The 20,354-nt window shown below is 34.7% G+C and overlaps 1 protein-coding gene across 3 annotated transcripts in view; it reads right to left on the bottom strand.

Annotated features, from left to right (window-relative positions):
- Znf277 (zinc finger protein 277) overlaps window positions 1–20,354 on the bottom strand; it is a 137,130-nt gene that overhangs the window by 61,890 nt on the left and 54,886 nt on the right. For 2 of the 3 annotated variants that reach the window (XM_020171697.2, XM_074065048.1), the window contains exons 2-4: window positions 14,951–15,152; window positions 7,096–7,184; window positions 6,589–6,671 (exon numbers count right to left, since the gene is read on the bottom strand). In XM_020171697.2, the coding sequence (XP_020027286.2) occupies window positions 6,589–6,671; window positions 7,096–7,184; window positions 14,951–15,152 (374 nt within the window). The remainder of the gene's footprint in view (window positions 1–6,588; window positions 6,672–7,095; window positions 7,185–14,950; window positions 15,153–20,354) is intronic. The other variant, XM_074065049.1, reaches the window with a different exon arrangement.

Raw genomic sequence — 20,354 nt, 5'->3', positions numbered from 1 at the left:
GGTATTTGGTCACAGTGATGAAAAGCTAAGTAATACTGAATAAAGTAGCAGGTGTTTAACAAAATGAGAGCTTAAAAGAAGTGTTAAAAAAATTTAAAATTTTCATTAATCAGATGTAGATAAAGGTCTGTACTGTTGATAGAAATGAATCACAGAGTACTAGCTTACTTTTGAAGTGACTTATTCAGAATATCAGAACCCAGAATGCATACCAAATGGCAAAGCCCCTAATATGTATGGACTCCTGATGCACCTTTTCTCTTTTAGAGTATAGACATTCAGAGTTTGTGAGCACAGAACTGGGGACTCTGATCAATTACAATTCCTTTGAGGAGGTGACATCCAGGCACAGAGAGTGGTATTATCAGCTTTGCTTGCTATCCATTCTGTTTTCCACCCCTCTACCACACAAAGAAAAATGAACTTAGAATAAATTAATGGAGAGAGATGTTTTGTTTGCATTTTGGTGATGTTACATTCTCCCAAATCCATGACTAATATTTCACCTTCTTAAAACTCATCAATATGTCCTACCCTTTCTGAAATGGCAACGATAAAGGCAACAACCATTTGCTTTTTACAAAGGATAAAAGACCATATTTTCTTCTACATTGAGGTACACTGATGTACCTTTTGAAGAGTGGGGAATAGACAGAATAAGCCAGAGTGTTAGCAAATGAACTAAAGTCAAATGAACTATAGCAAAGTGACACATCTGTAACCCAGCACTTGGGAGACAGAAGCAGGAGGGCAAGAAGATTGTAAGTTTGAGGCCAGCCACTTCTTTCCTTACCCCCAAAACTAGGATGCAATAAAATGACATGAATTTATGTATTTATAAGGAAGAGATCATCACAATAAAAAAGGTTGACATACAGAACAAAAAGAAAATGTAAATGTTAAACACACAAGAAGTTAGACCAATTTCCTATTTTTATTAAAGATTGAAGATAATCCAGCTTTATGAGTTTAAAAATTGAATAGGTAGCTATGGGAGATTACAAAATATTCATTTTTTTGACTAAGAACGAAAGACAGCTATCAGGATGGCATGTCTCAGTACAGTATTATCTGCCTGAGGAAGTATTTTCCTAGATAAACTCAGGGTTAGCCATAGCTTTATGTTTCTCTAAAGATAGACAAATGCTCAAATCATACTATCTTCAAGTTTTAAAAGAAAACATAAGATAAGGCCTAAGAGAATAAAAAGTTGCTACCTACTATTGACCAGAAATCAGATTTTCTTTTAAAAATTCTTAATGAAAACACATTATTTATTTGTTTATATATGCATTTATGTCCTGTTCATTTGTACTAATTCTAACAAATGTCAATTTAGAAAATGTCACATTTGCTTAGGAAGAAGACCAAACTTGAAAAAAGATACTGATACAACTGGAAAGAGAATGGAGTTTGCAGTTGAAGATAGGAGTTGAATTTAATACAGTACCTAACTTTGACTGTGTGCACGTTTCCTAATATCTCTGACCTTACTTTTCCATCTAACTCCACACAGCCAATGTATACTTAAAAAGCCATGTGAAATTTAAATTTTTCTTGAAGAAGTTCAAAGTTCAAACTTTAGGATTCAGATTAGTATTTTTTTCAGGATGTGTTTACATTTGTTTCCCAATAAAAAGACTAATTAATTTAAATTAATCTAAAGGTTAAAAATCACACAACAGTCATTCAAGCTAACTTGATCTCCATTTAATTGTTAATATTACATTCAGTGGGAGATATAACTTTATATTTAGGGAACATTTATTCTCCATGCAGTACTAGAACTTACATTATGCTACAATGCTGGGAGTTCTAAAATTTATGAATATAAATTGATATTTTACTTTAAAGTGATTGATAGAAAATAATTTGATCCTTTAGTAAAAGTCGCTAAAATCTGCAAAGAAAGGTGGCATGAGAAAGAGAAATCTTCTCAGTGGGAGATATGTAATTTCGTTTTGTTGTTGGCTTATTGTGGAGGGAGGTGAGATATGAAATAGGATAAAAACAAATCACACTTTCTCTCCAGAGGATCAAATTGCTATGTAGGTTAAATTTTTCATAAAATATTTAGAGTTGTCATAAATATTGTTTCAAGTTGACATCTGTAATAGTGATTTTAAAAAACCCTGTATACAGTTGCATAGATGTTTCTCTTTTCCCACTTTAGTTAAGTTACAGCTTGCTACTGAGAGCTTATAAATGCCACATTTTCTTTTGTAGGCAAATGGAAAATCAAATTATTTTTATGTTTAAGAAAAAATATAACCCAGTAATTAATTGTTTTGGCTCTTTTATATCCCTTTTTTAAATCAGGGAGATTTGGCTATATGGCTTTGATTATAGAAATAATAGACCAATACTTCAGGATTGAAGTTAAGTTAATGCTTCATGAGCAAGGCTCAGAGAAGATACAAAAGTGAATACGACAGTCCTAACCCTTAAGAAACGTTTAATTCAATACGGAAAACAAATTTTACAATGACCATAATTAAAAAGTCAAAGTAGTGTACTGTCACAGCTTATAAGAGGTTATTAATTCTGGTAGGTGGTATCAAGAAACTTTTTTTTTTAAAACATGGCATTTAAACAATGCCTTAGGGATATATATTTCCCATAAGGTGGAGTGGTAGGACTGGCATTCCTGTTTAATGAAGCAGAGTCCTGAAAGTACCCAATGCACTCAAGTAAATGTGAGACGAGTCATAATTCCGCCAGAGTATAAACTCCATAAGAGCAGGCACCACTGGCTCCTTTACCCCTGCTACAGCAATGGTACTTAGAACACTGTCTGGTACAAGATAAACAGATGTTGAATAAATGAATGAAGTAATGATGTAGACACTGGACAACTGAAAGATGAAGGGTACTGGAAATGCAGCTTGAGCCAGAAAAAAAGTTTAAGAATATGTAGGTGATAAAGAATGCTTTATTTATTTATTTATTTGTGCTGGGTCTTGAACTCAGGGCTTTGGACTTGCTAGGCAAGCACTCTACCTCTTGAGCTACCTCTTTAGTACTTACGACACTGTAGGTTTTTGAAAATAGTGATTTGTTCTTTATCTTTTACTGTAAAAATTCTGGAGGCAATGTTAATGGCTGAGGAGATGCATCTACAGACAAGATAAAGATAAAAAGTGCCAGGATGCCAGGGAGGATATGGATAGGGGCACAGGTGGAACGGTGGGATTTGACAAATGATGTGAGTGTAGAGGTGAGGTAAAGAAATGAGTTAAAAATGATTCTGGAAATTTCAAATCTGAGTCATCAGGAGAATGAAGGTTTGATTATATAAGGAAAGAAGAACAGGTAAACAGCAAGTTTTAGTATAAAACCTTAGAAGTAAGTTTAGTTTTTAGGCATATTAACCTTAAGATGCTCACTGGAAATCCATATGGAAAAGTTTAACATGAGAAAATTCCCATTTGGAGTTCAGAAGTGAACACAGATGACAGCTGTATATGGATCCAATCAGTGGATATTTACTCTGACAGTCTACTCTTTCCAGCACCAGAATTTCAGCCATCAGTATAGTGGTGGCTGCGAGGAGGGTGCATACACTGAATGGGGGACAAGGTCTTAGGAACTATTTAAATATTTAAGAAACCAGTGGGGTCTCAAAGAAAGTGGAACAGATGTATTGTTCTAACTACACTGAAACAGGGATTTTTTTTTTTTTTAACACAAAGTTTAGAGAAAAATGACTATGTGAAATTGGGAGTATAGTAAGGGCTGTAGAAAGATATTTAAATATAAGTCTAGCTCCTGTCCTCAAAATAGTCAGAAAGTCATTTTGCGTGCTAGCACATGCTTGTACTTCTAGTACTTAGGAGGCTGAAAGGAGGATTCTGAGTTTGAGATCCGCCTGGGCTACACAGTGAGTTTGAGGCCAACCTGGGCTACCTAGCAATACCTTGTCTCACAAAGACAAAAACAAAAAACAATCAAAAAAAGGAAGTCATTTTGAACTAAGGGCAAACCATACATGGTATGGTTAATGTAGATACTTTATTTGGAGTTCCAAATGAGAATAAATATTCAAGAACAATATATATACAAGCAATCTTTAATGCAGTTCAGGAGAGCAAATGACATGCTAATACTTTAGTTTGAGGGTTCTCCCTCACGAACTTGAGTTGATACTGAGCTGAGTTCATCCAAACATAGACTAGGTTGTATGTCTATTACCATAAAGCAAATTGGTTGGGTTAAGTTGTATTTTCTAGAAACTAGGCTGAAATTCTGATAAGTAAGAATTGATGAAATATAATTAATAGCAACATAAGGTAAAAACAACCAAGCTGTGATAGAGCAAGTAACTTCATGAGTCCCTGGGTGTATCTTAGGAATATGAGCCAAGGGCATTAGTATCTTCAAAAGTTCCAACATATGATGAAAAAGTGCTTTTACAAACTGGCCCACCAGTTCACATTCTTAAAAGCAGCTGAAAAAGTACTTCATTCTTGCATTCTAAATAGTTGCTTTCTTGCAACTATTTAGTATTTTTAACTTGGCAGAAAAAAAAAAGTAATTTTTTTCTGTTGAATGTTACCTCATTTGGGCATTTAGACTTCTTTCTGGAAATACCTGTTACTGATTTATAGAAATTTGTATGTACTTATTGCCAACTTCCAAAGGATGATGATCACTTATACCAACCCCATGCTTCCACATTATATAGCATAAAATCAGCTGAATACAAGTTCAGTTGTCTGCCTGCTGCTTGTTGATTCTCTAGCCATGAATGCCACTGGCTGGCCATTATAAATCTGTGCTTTCCCAAACTCCAGTCCAAGTTTGAGTCCCCACCTTGTCCAGGCCTGTTAGGCAATGAGCATTCAAGACAGAGTAATTCCCAGAGCCTAGTATAATTACAACGCATGTGGGAGGCTGAATAATGGTCTGGCACCATGGCTTAAAAACACAGTAACAGGCACTTTTGGTTTAAAAATCATAGCTCTATTTCTTATACACTATGTGGTCCTGGGCAACCTAATCTTTTGTGTCATAGTTTGCTCATCAGTAGAATGGCATTCAGTAGCTACCTCACAGGACTGCAATGAAGCAAAGACCTAACACAAGGCATGGCATATGTTGGCACTCAGTAATTGTTAGCTTCTTTCTCATCTCCAAGTTGGTTTGCTCTTTCCAAGAATCTGAACAGCTTTAAATAGATCTTTACACAGCTACATTTACTACCTTTTCTTTGTGTCACTCTGATAGGCAGTAAGGACACAACAGTGGGTCTTTACCAAGTCCATATTCAAGGTACTGAAGCTTTTGCATCTTACCTCTTTGGATCTGTCTCATACTCCTCCCCATAAGAATTATTTTAGTTCAGCTAGATTAGACATATTTGACTTGCCCAAATACACCTTGAATGTCTACATCCATATGCATTTTCCTCCCCATCTTTCCAACTACCTAAAGCCTCTTATTGTTAAGGCAGAGTATTATTACTGTAACTTATTATCAGCTAATATTTAGTGGGTATTTTACACCTGCCAGGTATTATTATAAATGTATTACATGAGTTGTTGCTTCACTTAATCTTCATAAGCCCAATAAGATATTCTATAATATTAAAGGATGAATTTATAACTCATAAAATATGATGGTAAATTCACCCTTTTTTGTAGATTGGCATAAGGGAGATAAAGAAACTCAGAAAGTCCTGTTTCTTCACTAGATTTATTATATAGGAAAAAATTATTTTCTTACATGTACACTGGAATCCAACAATGCCATCTTCCCTTTACTAAGAGAAATAATCACTTGGGATGTTTACAAAATAAAATGTGCTTCAAATGGTTTTTTCAATATGACCCAGGCATAGATTTATTTTCCTTCTAGGTCTGCTGAAGATATAGCACAAATATTTAAAGCATATCTCTCTTCAAAATGAATGGGGCCAGGTCTAAAGATACAAGGCAGACTTTAAACAACTGCTAAAGAATGAAAGAGTCAATCTCAACAGTCAAAATAATATCACAAATAAAAGGAAAGTGAGTATTTTTAAAAAATTACTTTATGATTAATTTATGAAACTGAAAATTTTCAAACCCTATATGTCTTATCTTTTTTAAAGACTAAAGATGCTTAAGTTTTCAAATTAGCCTGCCTGTGGTTAAGACTGAAAACAAGAAAGGCTACTATGTTGATTAAACCATATTCTTAATTCATAAGGGAGGATAAGAGAAATGCTAGTACATAGCACATTCCAGTGAAAAGGAGAAAAAAAGGTTAATCAATTCAACTCAGTTTTAGCTGAGGACATTTTTCCATAACTACTGAACCTTAGCATGTGTCAAGCAGCTAAAATTACAGTGAAACATTCATGCTCTGATGTTATTCAGAGACAATCCAGGAAATAAACAAAACCCAAAGTTTCTCTATGCATCTTTAACATGAAATGCTTTCATTTTCAATAACTATATATTTTTTTCTCTTTTAAGACCTTTATGTATTGTCTCCTCTTATGCATGTTTGAAAATTTCAATTAAAAAGTAAAAAAAGGGCACAATAACAAATATGATTTTTGCATATGTTTCTAACATACTATTCACCCTTTGAAACAATTCTTACCAGTTTCTGTTTCTGAAGCTCTTCTCTAAGAATTCTATCTTCAGGTAAAACATCACATAACAAAAAATAGTTGTCTTGTTCTTCTGTTGAGAGAATAGGAAAATAAATGAGAAAATTGGTATCTTTATCTTTCACTTTCCTCAGAAGGACTGTGTGTGGGCTAGAGGTGTAGCTCAAGTGCTAGAGCACCTGCTTTGCAAGTGTGAAGCCCTGAGTTCAAATGCCAGTAACACATACACATACACACACACACACACACACACACACACACACACACACACAGAGAAATGCATGCATGTAAAAAAATATGTGTGCATGCCTGTGAGGACATACATCTGGAATGGAGTTCTGTTTTAGCTTTCTTCAAGTTAGGCAAAAAAGCAAAACAAAACAGGGATTTAATTTCAGTTATCGTGAAAGGGATAGTAATTATAATTTAAGATAGCAAGATTATTTCTTTGAATTTTGGTTTGTAGAGGAAAAATGGTAGCCAAAATGTACACTTACCAGATGGAGCTGTGGAATTGATTCTTATCACACTGCAAAAATCTGTGATGGGCTGTTCAGTGAACCTTTTCCTCCAATATAAAATGTACCTAAGAATAATAATTTTAAAAAGTGGATGATGGTAAGAATCAATACACTACTTTCTTTAAAACAACAGGATTATATGAGTATTTAATTATCTCAAAGCAACAGATCAAATGTTAACTGAATACTGCTAGAAAATTTGTGAATACAAATGAAGCAGAGCATTGTAGAAATATGAAATAAATATTTAATGAAATGAAGTTATCCTGTAAAGACATGAAAATGATTAAAATTTACTACCCTCAAATTCAATAAACAAGTATATAGGAAAGTTAAAATGAATTATTTTAATGTGGTAATGAAGTTTTGTAAAATAATAACTCAGTTTATATGTATTTAGAATGTAGAATTACATAAAGCTTATGACACATTCTGCAATAAAGAGAAAGTTGCATGGCTATATTATATATTGAAAGAACAATAGTCATAAGAACAATGCAGTAAGAAATCAGTACATTCAGTATCTATGTAAGACAGAAAAATTCCATATGTCTAAGTTGTGTCTGAAGTAAGTCAAGTTTAGCCCTTGGAAAAATAGATGAGCTTACAGTTCTTGTACCTAATGAGCAGAATTAGAAGCATCATACAGGCTAAGCTTGAAAGCAAATCAAATGCCCAGACCTGCATATATCATGAAAGAAGTAGCAAGATGACAGGATTCAACAAGCCGTTCTCACTTCCATTTATTTACCAAGAATTATATTGGAAACTGCAATCTCAACCATCAAATGGTACCAAGAACAGAATGTGGTCTTCTTCTTGGGAAGAAAGGAAATGGAAAGGTTGATTATCAGACTAAAAGAAGTTACTTAACCAAAGAACCAAAGCCCAGTGAAAGAGATCTAAGTTATGGAAATAGATGAAGTATATGGAAACAGTAGGAATTTGGACATCTTAACATGGCCTGATACAGCACCCATAGCTGGCACATGGTAGGCCCACAATAAATGCTTAAGAATGTGGAAGGGTATTTGAAGGTTCCTGTAAAGTTCTCTAAGTTGTCTACAATTCTCCATAGTTGGTTTTCTTTTTACTTTTTTTTTTTTGCGGTACTGGGGTTTGAATTCAGGGCCTCGTGCTTGCTAAGCTGGTGCTCTACTGCTTGAACCACTCTGCCAGCCCTCCTTTTTATCCTTCAGTCCTTTTTTCATAACATTAATTTCCCAATTTCATGGTACTTTGTAAGTTAGAGCATTAATGTATTAGAAAAAAATCTGTGCTGGAGAGAGATCTGAGACAAAGAGAGAAACATGACATGAGTTGACATAAAATATAAATACAAACAAATGACAAAAACAAGCAATATAGAATATATAAGGAAAAGAAACCAATAAATACTATCTAAGGATACAACCACATTTTAGCTCTTTCTTCTCATATATACCCATACTGCCAACCTTAATTGGTAAGTAAGAGGAGGGTACTTTCCTTGTAGAACATTGTTGGACTTTATCCTAAGAAATCAGAAAATGTCAATCTTAGGCTCCATTTCAGTCTCAAATCACAAATTCTATAAATGATTTGCTATTACTCTATGGCTAACACTTGCTTCCACATTAGCAGTCTCAGCAGCAGAATGCATATCCTATCCATTAAGTAAATAAAAAGGGAATATGTACCTAGAAAGGGCTCAAACATTATTTTTTTGGCCAGCTTTAGCACCTTCCATTTTTTAGTATCTACATAGCTATTTTTATTCTCCCTCCTAGCTGCTTATTCCATCCTGGAGGGAGAGGGGAAAAAGGGGGGGAGGGAGACCAAGACAAGGATCAAGAGAAAAAAAGACATTTCCCTGACTGTGGCTGATTCTTGGCTCAGCACATCTTCTATTACAAAGTGATGACAGGTATAAAGCAACATAGAAGAACCTGAATTAGAGATGTCAAGAATAGAACATGGATTGTTGCTCCAAACTGAAATATATAGATATCTATTTTCAATGACTAAACAAATTCATATGTGGTAGAACCAAGTGCTTAGACACAAGACAAAAGACACAAGGGCCAAGCTCTCTACAGCGTTTCCTCATGGCTACCACAAGAATCCGCTAAGGAAAGGTTCGTCAGTCTCAGTTACCACTCTACTGAGGAGTACCTGCATGACATCCTCTAAGCACAACTGACAATAGTCAGTGCTCTACAGAAATAGTTCTGTTTTGGGTCTAGCTTGTTAAAAGGCAGCAAAACTCCTTGAATACAAAGGGTGTTTACATTGGAAAATATTCACAGACTTAGGAAAGTATCTTTGTGAAACAACATGAAGCAGATGAAGGGAAGAATGTAGATCCTAGTACCCAGACTGCCCTTTGAATTATCACTGACTTATTTTTATAATGGAAATCCAATACTACATCTCTCCTGAAATCCGATCTTAAAAGAGAGACCTTAAACTGGAAGCAGCTTTTCTTATTAAAAGAAGGCAATAGTCAAACCCTCATAGTTGACGTATTAGCAATGCAATAATACAGGAGCAGGGCAAAGCCCTGCAAATGTAAACATTTAGGGATATGAACCTGAATTTAAAGTTACTTAACCTTGCTAAAATTTAATTTACTTATTAGCAAAATGATTTGTTGATAGTTAAACATGGTCATTCATGTAAAGCACAGAGTCCTAAATCCTGAGTGCTTAATAAACAGCAGTTTTTATAAGAAAGAATAACATATTTAAGTAAGACTAGGTAGCAAACAATTTAGGTTTACCTTAGAGGAATAAAGTGTCTGAAACCACGAAACAACAATAATAACATTCCACTGTTCAAAAAAAAAGAAAAGAAGAAAAGAAAAAAGAAGGTATGTTGGTACATACCTATAGTCCCAGCTACTAGGAAGGTTGAGGCAATCAGTAAGATCACTTGAACTCACAAGCTCAAAAACAGCCTAGGCAACAGAGTGAGACTCTTTCTCAAAAATAAATAAATAAAGCAACATTTCATCAAATATTTAAGGAGAAAGTCAAAATAGTTATATCAACAGCATCAGAAGGCACACATAGGTGGCTTAATGTGAAGAGTAGAATAATGATGATGGTAAGACAATTACTAGCAGCTACTACTTACTCAGCCCTTACCTGCCCACTTCTAGTTGCATGTGGGGATCAATATGTATAAGAATTACAGAAAACAGAAGGTAGGAACAGAAAAGAAGCCCTTAGAATTTTATATATATGGTTCTGATGGATACTTGAAACAGTTTTCAATTTCTTCAGAGATCAAGGAAATTGCAAAGGATATATTTTTTTTGACAAGGCAGAAACAGAGCTACAGACATGAAATCTGAAGGAAGAGGGACGTGTCTATTTCCCAAAAAGATTCTGTGTGACAACAGCCCTCAGTGTGAACCGATACTGACTTCCCACTGAAAGTTGGCATCAGCTGTTGTTGATTCAGAGCTACAGACTAGGCAAGAGGTGCAAAGAAGCCCCCCGACCAGAGGTAGCCAAAAGTTGATGATGCCAAAAGTCAGTGGATCTCAGTCTCAAGGTCTCCATGTTTGGGGACTGTGTCCTTGATCTTTGAAGGGAAGGATCACAATGTATACTACTTCTTTTGAATCAGAGTTTATTTCAAGTGATAGGCACCAGAAAGCAATTACTAGCATCAACTGGCTTCCTTAGTTGTCATTCTACAGTAGTTAGAGACAGCTTCCCAAGGGATGAAAGGAGAGAAGCTGTTGCTATCTGCTCACAGCTTGGCAGTCTTTACATTGATTAAAAGTTAATTTGTTGCTCCATTAACAAGTAGTCAAGAATTTTCAAAATGATGTTTTTCAGATATTGTCTTTGGCAATATCTCTGAGATGTTGTTAGATGGCTTCTAAGAGCAGAAGGATAAGACAGGTAATAGGTTGGTCCAATAGGTACAAAGTTGTCATTTGATTGTTCTCTTTCTTACCAAGGATGGGTGACATCATCATCAAAAGAAAAATATAATCATAGGTCATCATACACTTTAAGAATATAATGTCACATAGCACAGCTTACTGTGGCATGATATATAATAGAACCTCAATTGCAACCTGCATGAGTTAAGAAACATCCTAAACACATAATATTGCCATTTCAGTTTAAAGTTAAAATTAAAAACATCAATATATACATTTGGTTGTGGTTAGTACAGGCCCTCAGATAAACTGTATTCAATTGGGAGTAAGATAATGATAACAGATCTTTAATCCGTGCATTTTTTGGTAGTACTGGGGATTGAACTCAGGATCATGTCCCCAGCCTTTTTGCAGATAGGGGCCAGCCTGGGGTAACTATCTTTAACTCTGCTCCCTAGTAGCTGGAATTACTGGTGCATACCACCGTATCTGGCTCCCAGGATATGCTTCTTGTGCCATTTTTTTCCTATCCTAGAATATACTTTTCAAAGTTAGGGTACCATTTTGTACTGCTCTTCTTCATTTTTTCCTATGTCTCTAGTTTTCTAAAGCCACAATTGTTGCTTCTCAATATACAAAGGCTGCTCATATTATCATATGAGATAATATATGATAAATGAATTCTTTATTGGGATGACAGTTGTAAACGTATTTTGAGCTTTATTAAAAGGCCATAAAAGTAACCAGTAAGTCATCAGTACATTTTTTTTCTTTCAAAAGAACTTCAAATCATATTTCATAGAGCTGTGTCAAAAAATTCTTGTAGCAAAATGCTGTCTATCCTAATTATAACTGTGTATTTATTGACAAAGATATAAAGGTTTCAGTTGGTAATTAAATAGCAACAAATGAGTGGAATGTATTTCACAAGAAGCAAGAATTAAGGAGTTAACATTTACCTCTAGGGCAATTTTATCTACTGAATAAAGCCAGCAAATAGCTTAGTATAAATAACAATGTTAAATGGGCTCAATGGAAAAATTTTTTTGTTTTTATTTTATTTCCTCTGCCACAGGATGTTTGACTGTTACTCTTTTTCAATAAAGAAAATATCCCACATATTTAATATGGAAACCTGTAGCTTATTTCTTATATAGCACAAAGTCACAAAGATAAGTTCATCTTGTATGTATTATTTATCATCTCTATTGCTTATTATACTTGGAACCAGCAACTCTCTTGAGAAGTTCTGAGTGAGTTCATTCATGCCAACTGACGTTCTCATTATTCCCTCCTTCTCATCTCACCTCTTACAGCTTTTTTCCCTGAAATTAGGAATAAGCCATGTAATGTTGAGAAGATTCTAATTTAAATCTGATCACAAAGTCACACTTGTTTTGCAGAGGAATTTTTAGTTTCACTGAATTGTAGGAGGTTACTATTTAAAGGAGACTGGATATATTAAAATGTAATTTAAAGCAATAGACTTTACTCAGATTTGGGGTGAATTTGAATTCATCTCATTTTTACTTATTGAAAGTGAAAACTTAATTTAAGTAAGGAGGATAGTTAACAAAAAAGATCTAGGTTTCCAAATTTAAAATGCGTATCAGCTACACACTTTAGAAAGCACTTAAATCAAATATGTATCTTTTTCTATAACTAAAAAAACCATCAATTTTATTGCCTATCTGTGTTTAGGGCATGATTTATCTCAACATTTAATTATTGATTCTTAAGCCATGAGATCTAGTTAAATAATTTGATTTTCTTGCCTGCATATGGACAGTAAGATTAATATCAATGACAACAGATTGATCACTACAAATATAGCTACTAAGTTATATTTATTTATATTTATACATACACACAAAGGAGAAAACACAATTTCTGATTGAGACATTCCTTTGACATTCCTTAGATCTTAAAGGTAGAAGAGAGAAGAAAATCTTCACACTTTTCAATTATCATTGGTAGATAATCATATTTTCCTATAATTCATGAAGGATATTTTGTGTTTATATGGTAAGGAGTTTCATAACAAAGAAAAGCTGAGCAATACAAGACTCACACACTTAATAGTTCTGTCAGTGGTTATTTGGATAAGAAAAGAATTGGAAAATGTCTACCCCAGCAAGTGTCTAAAACAAAAGTCGACAGATTTGACTATATCCTATAATTAGGTATCATATATGAGAAAGCTTGCAGAATATTTCAAGAATGAACAAACATGAACACATATAGAAACGTGCGTGTGTGCACACATGCTCACATACACACACACACACAAACTTTAATTTAAAAATAAAGAATGATGAATGAGAAGCACAGAATGCTTGTTCTGAAAGAAGGTAAAGAATCAGTTCATTTTACCAGTTGGTAACATATGTCATTCATCTAATTCTTCTTTCTTGCTCTGTTCTATCTCTGTTCCCTAACTAGGCAGCATCAAAATCCAGTCAAAAATAGCAATATTGTATGGGTGCAGGGGCCATATATACACAGAAGGCACACTGCAAGTATTCAGTGTCCTTGAGAAGGATATTAGGGATAGAGACCAGAGTTGAAGAATAGCTAATATTACCCCTGTTGGAATGATGGCTATCCTAACTTTAGTTCAAACTGTCTTTCTAGAAATTTAGATTATTTAGAAACCTAAATAAAATTTTCTCAAAAATTAAATTTTACAAATGACAATTACGTTTTCAAACCAGCACAGCTGCTTATAGAAAACTTAATCTATAGTTGTAGAAAACTTAGATTTCAAATGTATCTTTCAGTAATGAAAATACAAATAAAATTTTGGCCACCATTAATCAGGTACACTATGTCACAGGTACTACAGGTGCTACAGACACCACATTTTATATACTATTCAACAACTTTATGAAGGCTAGTATCACTCTCATTTTGTAAGTGACCAGACCGTTAGGTAGATTAAGCAGTTTGCTGGAAGTCACAAGGCTAGGACGTTTCAAACTTTCATTTTAGTCCTGCCTATTTCACAGTCCGCTCTTAATAATAAATCTTGCTGCTTTGGAAGGTCCATCCTAAGAAAGAAGTTACTTGGTAGTAATGATGGATATAGAGCTTAGATTATCTACTCTAATATTTTTCAATGAAATCAGCACAAAGTGGGACCTTACCAGATATGCCAACTTGTATGTTTTTAGTAACTAAGTCAGTAACTGCCATGATGTTGCTTCTATGAAATAGGTTTTCCAAGCTTTAGTTGTTAATCATGACATAAAAAGTCTACTAAAGCTGCTTAAGAGAAGGTATTTCTCTTGGACATTTCCAGAAATTATAATTGAGAAAAAATGAATTTTGCCTGTATTACTCATCTGCTGGTCCAGATCATTCTAAGTCATGTGCTCCTCAGTCCAGTGTAGCTCACTAGCTACATAGGTCAGGTTCTATACAAAATGAACATTTCATACCTGTTCAATGTTGGCAGTTCCTCAAAAGCACTATCTGCTTTTTCATCTTCCTCATTCTTCCTCTTAGTACTACAGTTACTGAACTAAAATGTTTCAAGGATCCTTATTCCCAAACTCTGCCTTTTGGGTGGCCTGTTACCAAGGCTTTTCTGGGCTTTTGGGAGACCCACTCAGTTAGAGAACGTCTATGGCCTAAACCATGAAAAGAACATTAATCTGAGAATCAATGGTCTCATGGAATGTGGCAAAGGGAATATGATCTACTCTTTGGAAACTTAGTCAGTTTCCAAAATCTGTAGGAAATGCATCAGTATTTGACATTCTCAAGTGCAATTTACATGCTTGAGGAAAAAAAAAAGTGTGATTTTTTTTTTTTTTTTTGAAGTTTGGGGAAAAACCTGAAAAAGATTATGAACTTCCTTATTTGTGAAGGAATTGTTTTATATATAGGTAATATCATTTTTCTAGTCAATAATGAATTTAATTCTTTTAAAGACAAAACCAAATTTACCTTTGGAAATCAGCAACCAACTTCACATCAGCTATGACAATCTTATGCTCAATAATCATGTGTTTCAGAAGTTTGTCTTGTTCAGCCACAGGAAAATGTTCTTCACAGAAAATACAAGGCACAGATGGAGAACCTTCAAAAGTGGTGTCGCCACCTGGACTTTCTGGCAGGGAAAGCGGCTCCAGAATACAATCCTTACTGTCTGGGAGAGGCCAAAAAAGAGAAAAAAAGAAAATCTGAAACCAATTCTACATATTCCAGTAGATGATTTCTGACCTCCTGCATTAAAAGGATTATAGATATTTACCTATCTCTAACAAGAAAAATACATAGCGTCAGAGAGAATTTTATTATCATTTTAAAAACTTCTGTAACACAGAGGCACAGAATATGGCAAAGCCACCTCTCTCTTCCCTCCCCCTCAGAACCCCTCCCTTGCCCCATTTGATTGCTTAAATGGGGGAAACCCATTTGTCAGGGCAGCTGTTCAAACCTTCTTCCTGGAAACAGGCCAAATGGCAGCAATTCTTGGGGTTCTTGCAAGGGAGAAAGCTACGACACACTGGGTTAACATTCTGAATGACCTGTGACCTTAGGCTGAGTTACCACAGAAAAGGAGTAAAGGGATATACTGAGGCTACAGATATGCCTGCCAGTCTTTCAGGCTGCTTTCTGTTAAATCTACAAACTTATTTCTGATTATTTTTCATGTACAGAGAAGTTAGTTCTTCTATTGATATGTGCTGAGTGGCCAAAGTGGCAATTTTCTTTTTTTAATAAAACTTATATTCATTTATTTATTTATTTTGGCACAGGGAATTGACCCCAGGTCCTTGCATGTGCTAAGCACATGCTATATCATTGAGCTACACCTCCCCAGTCAAATTTTTATTTAAAAAATTTTCTTATTATCATATTATTGTTGTACTGGGGTACATTGTGACATTTACAAAAGTTCTTAAAATAGTTGAATTCACCCCCTCCATCATTCTACTGTATTCCCAATTCCTGAAATAGTTTCAACAGGACCAGGTGGCAATTTTCTATGTTGATTTATGTCTATCAACTGCTTATTACATGATTATATACCACAAGTAAGTCTTATGTGAACAAAGAGATAAATAATGCAATTACTAGATATACAAAGCAATCTTTTTCCTATCTGTACTATTCCTTTTTCCCTATACAGTATCTTGAAGAGTTGAAATGTGCAAGGTCTAATGTTTCCAATTGCAGGGCCTAATATTATAAGCAGTTTTGTCAGGACCTCTCTTTAACCTGCCAAGGTGGAAGCCTGGACCTGTTGCTTTTTCTGGCTATGGCCTAGGTAGTAACCAGGATAAAGAAATGAGGGTACAGCCTTTGGCATTTGTAGAAGGGAAGAAAGACAGCTACTATACAACAGTCTTTGGAATCAGACTACTATTGTTTTTCTGTTACATTTAATTTTAATCTTACTATCTTAATATTTATGGTATTCTTCATTGAATAATTGATTGGCTCACTCACTGGTACTTCGCCATTAAGGTTAAAGTCCTCACAATTTGTTTGAAGGTACAAATAAGATAAAAGGATAAAGAAAGAGAGATAGAGGCTAAGCAGAGTAATTGGGAGTGGAATAGTGAATGACATAGCTGAGCTGGAGAAGAAAGGTATCCCAAAGGAGAGGACCAGTAGCCCATAATTCATACATACTCACATTAACAAGTCTGCTAAATCAAACCGTTCATAAAATTATTTATCAATACCAGAGAAGAACAAGAGTATACATGGCAATAGGGAAAATATTTAAAAGATACAAGCACTTTAGAAGTACTATTCATGAAATTGATGTTAGCAATTTATATTTATTAAATTGGGCAATGAAATCATGGAATTCTATAGTTATTCAGCTGTAGATTATATTCTTCAGTTGTAGGCTAAATGTTATAGGAAACTAAATCCTCACATGAAACATAAGATGGGGGACACAGAGCTAAGTAATGTACTTATTAAACTACGATAGTATTTTGTATCTACCAGAACAAAAGGCAGCATAATGTTAAAAGTAACTTTAGTAAATATTACCTGCCAAGGAGGAAATAACAGGCATTGTTTGCAGTCTTCTCCCCAACTTTGATGGAGATATTTGTCAATATATTTTCCCTGACTGTAGAAAATAAGCACATGGTGCTAATAATCACCACCAGCAGCAGGAACTGACATTTATTGGGCACTTGCTCTTTCTATGTCAGCAGCAAAATGCTTTAGCACATTTTCTCCATTAATCCTAGTATCTTATTTGTTAGAGCTAGTATAATTCCATCTTCAGATGAGAGAATAGAGTAGAAAAGTTTAATAACTTCCCAAAGTCACAATGTTAAGTATAATAAACATAAATTTAGTCTAAGCTAAATTTCTGTATTCTGTTTCTTCCAGTTCCAAAAAAAATTTCCCCAACTCTGTTTCTTTTTAAAATAACAGCATTAAATGGCATTTTCAATGCTGTTTTGAATTCTTATATATTTGTAAGCTACTTTGAATTTACATGCATTCTGCCAGTATCCTGATACCACCTCCACTAGCAATTCTTGCACAAAGCTCAGTAGCCCATATTTTTCAATAGTACCGTTATAATTTTTTCTCAAGGCTTTACTGCAAACTCTCTACTATTCCTCTGTTCTTCTTTTTGAATGTTTAACTCCCAGTTTTTTATTTTTTTCAAGTTACACACATATACTTGAACCAAGCTGCTTATCACTGCAAAGGTCTAGAGGAACAAAATCATGAACACTCAGTTTTCACGTATAAAGGAACTTATGGTTTGGGAAGTATTAAGTTGTATTTGGGAGCTTGACTTACTATGCTTATTTTGTGCCAGGTGTGGATAAGTACTTTATATGGATAGTATTAACCCAATTAACCTTCACAATAACCCTAATGAAGGAGATTCCATTTTGATCTCTGTTTTATAAATGAGGGAAATGAGAGGCACTTTGAAGCCAAGTGACCTCTGCTCCATAGGTATTAAGTGATGGAGAAAGGATCTGAATCCAAGCAGTGTGGCTTAAGCACTAGCACTCAGCTATACAAATACTAAGGACTTTAGATCTTTTCCCAAAGGAAGCAGAGCCACATTTAAACTGACACAAAGAGAAAGGATTGGAAAGAGGTAAGTCTCAAGATGGGGAGACCTACTGAGAGACAGCTACAGTTGTCTAAGTCTGAGGCAGAAACATTAGCAGTGGATAGAGACAAACAGAAGGGATAGTGAAAAGGACACAGACATTAAACTGACAGTTGCTGACTACAGATTGGCCACTAAGAGTGATGGAAAAAGAGAACAGGAGCCTCTCATTTTTCTGCTTAGGGAGACTATATGAATGGGAGTGCCAGTCAACAATCTAGGATTACATGTACAGAAGAAGGTTTGGTTTTTATGGGGGGTAGTGGTGGAGAACGAGTATGTTTTAGATTGTTCAACTGATTGTCTCAGAAGTTAAATATTCTTCTATAGTCAGTCCACAAAGGAAGCAGAAAGTGGTGTCTTATGTGATGCATTTGAACCGTTCTCCTTTGGGCTTGATCCACTTCACCTCTCCATGATGAATATGAGCAAATATCCCTGTTGAAATTATTTCCACATGTATCTCTACCACTATGATACTCTGTGAACTTAAGGTCAAAGACTTATTTGTTTTTGTATGTCTTGTGTAGATTATAGTGGCTGGAACAAAGCTGGTATTTGACAAATGTTTGTTCTATGAAGACATGAAAGAATGAATAATGGACCAGAGATATTTCAACTGGAGTTCTAATGTTAACTTAATTTTTAGGGAGTTCCTTTTTCAAGAATACCTATGCCTGTCTTTAGTGGAACTTTTCCTGCTTGGAATTGAGGGTAATCTAGTCATATTTACAACTAGATCTTTATTACTGGTAGTGGTATAATAGGCCCAATGATAACTGACAAATAATAAAGTAAAAATTACATTGACTTCTAAGATAATGATAAATATCATTGTGTAATAAAGTTACTTTATTATTATTAATTTTTTTATTTGGAGACAGCATTTCCCTAATATAGTCCAGGCTGGCCTTGAACTCACAATCCTTTTGCCTCAGCTTTGGTGTATTACATTTTATTAGGAATTTAAGATTTTATTTTTCTTCACATAATGATACTTTCCAGTAAACAAGGAACACTCTGCACATCTGAAGACTTTTTTTTTCTTTTTCTTTTTAGTGCTGGGGATCAAGTAAGGGTCTTGTGCACTAGAAATGCAATTTTCATCAAGTAGTAGTCCCTAGACTGCTGCCTGGGAATCAGTGGTTCAGAGGATGATCACATGGTGATTATGAATACCCTGATCACATGCAAGAGTGATCCTTAAACTCTTGCAAAAGGCCATGAATTAGGTGACAAGACCTTGTGGCAAGGTTTACTTGCTGTCTATTTTGCCCCCAAAGTACTGTCCCCAAAATACTAAGTGCTGGGCCAGTAGATAGGATTCACTCATATTTGTCTAACATTGTTTATTTACAGATGTCATGATTGTATCTGCATTTTAATACATAGTAAAATAGAACAGATAAAGAAATATATATATTCTTTTACTTCAGGGACGTTGAACCCTAAAAGGCAAAAGGAATCACATCTAGCTTCTTTCAGTAGAGAGGCAGAACATCTTAGAAATTCTGCTTTGTTTCCAAATTTAGTTAACATATGTATTACAAACTAACAAGTTATCTGCTCTAGTTCTCACTCTGAAGAGCAACTCTGTTCAAATCAACTATAAACAAAAACCATCCCAAGGAAGTTGAGTTTTGAGGTGCTCCTATGCTGACTGCAACTGTTTTACTGACTCTAGGGTAAGATCTGCAAACTGTCAAGTTATTATTCTTGGAGAGTGCTTCTGAAGTTTAACATGCAAATAAATCACCTGGTCATTTTGCTAAAACATAGATCCTGAGTCAGTAGGTGTGGTATTCATGGAAATGTGCCATTCAAATTTCTTGCTGTTAAGAGTATAATTGACAAGAGAAGCTCAAGTGCTGTGCTCTGAAATGCCATTTGCACTGAAGCTAAGCTTAGCTCCCACTATTACTACTGATAATGAGTATAGCCATGTTTAAGGATAGAAAGAGATGAGTATCATCAGATGTGTATCAGAAATTCCTATGGATTAATTAAAAATACACATTTCAAGGCTCCAACACAGTTTTAAAGAACAAAATCACATTACAGTGGAGCCTAGGCTTCTAAAAAAGGATAAGCTACTTTCCAACTATTTATTTTTAAGTCCTGATTTTATTGTTGAAATTCATTAAGCTTTTGCATCCTCTTGATCATTTTGCTATTTCTGATAAGAGCTAGGGAAGAAACATAGTATTTTTGATAAAGAGATAAGGAATATTGAAGAAA

The sequence above is a fragment of the Castor canadensis genome, chromosome 2, assembly GCF_047511655.1.
Source record: "Castor canadensis chromosome 2, mCasCan1.hap1v2, whole genome shotgun sequence".
Taxonomy (NCBI): domain Eukaryota; kingdom Metazoa; phylum Chordata; class Mammalia; order Rodentia; family Castoridae; genus Castor; species Castor canadensis.
Note: the sequence above shows the minus strand (reverse complement) of the source record. Positions and strands in the feature narration are given on the sequence as shown.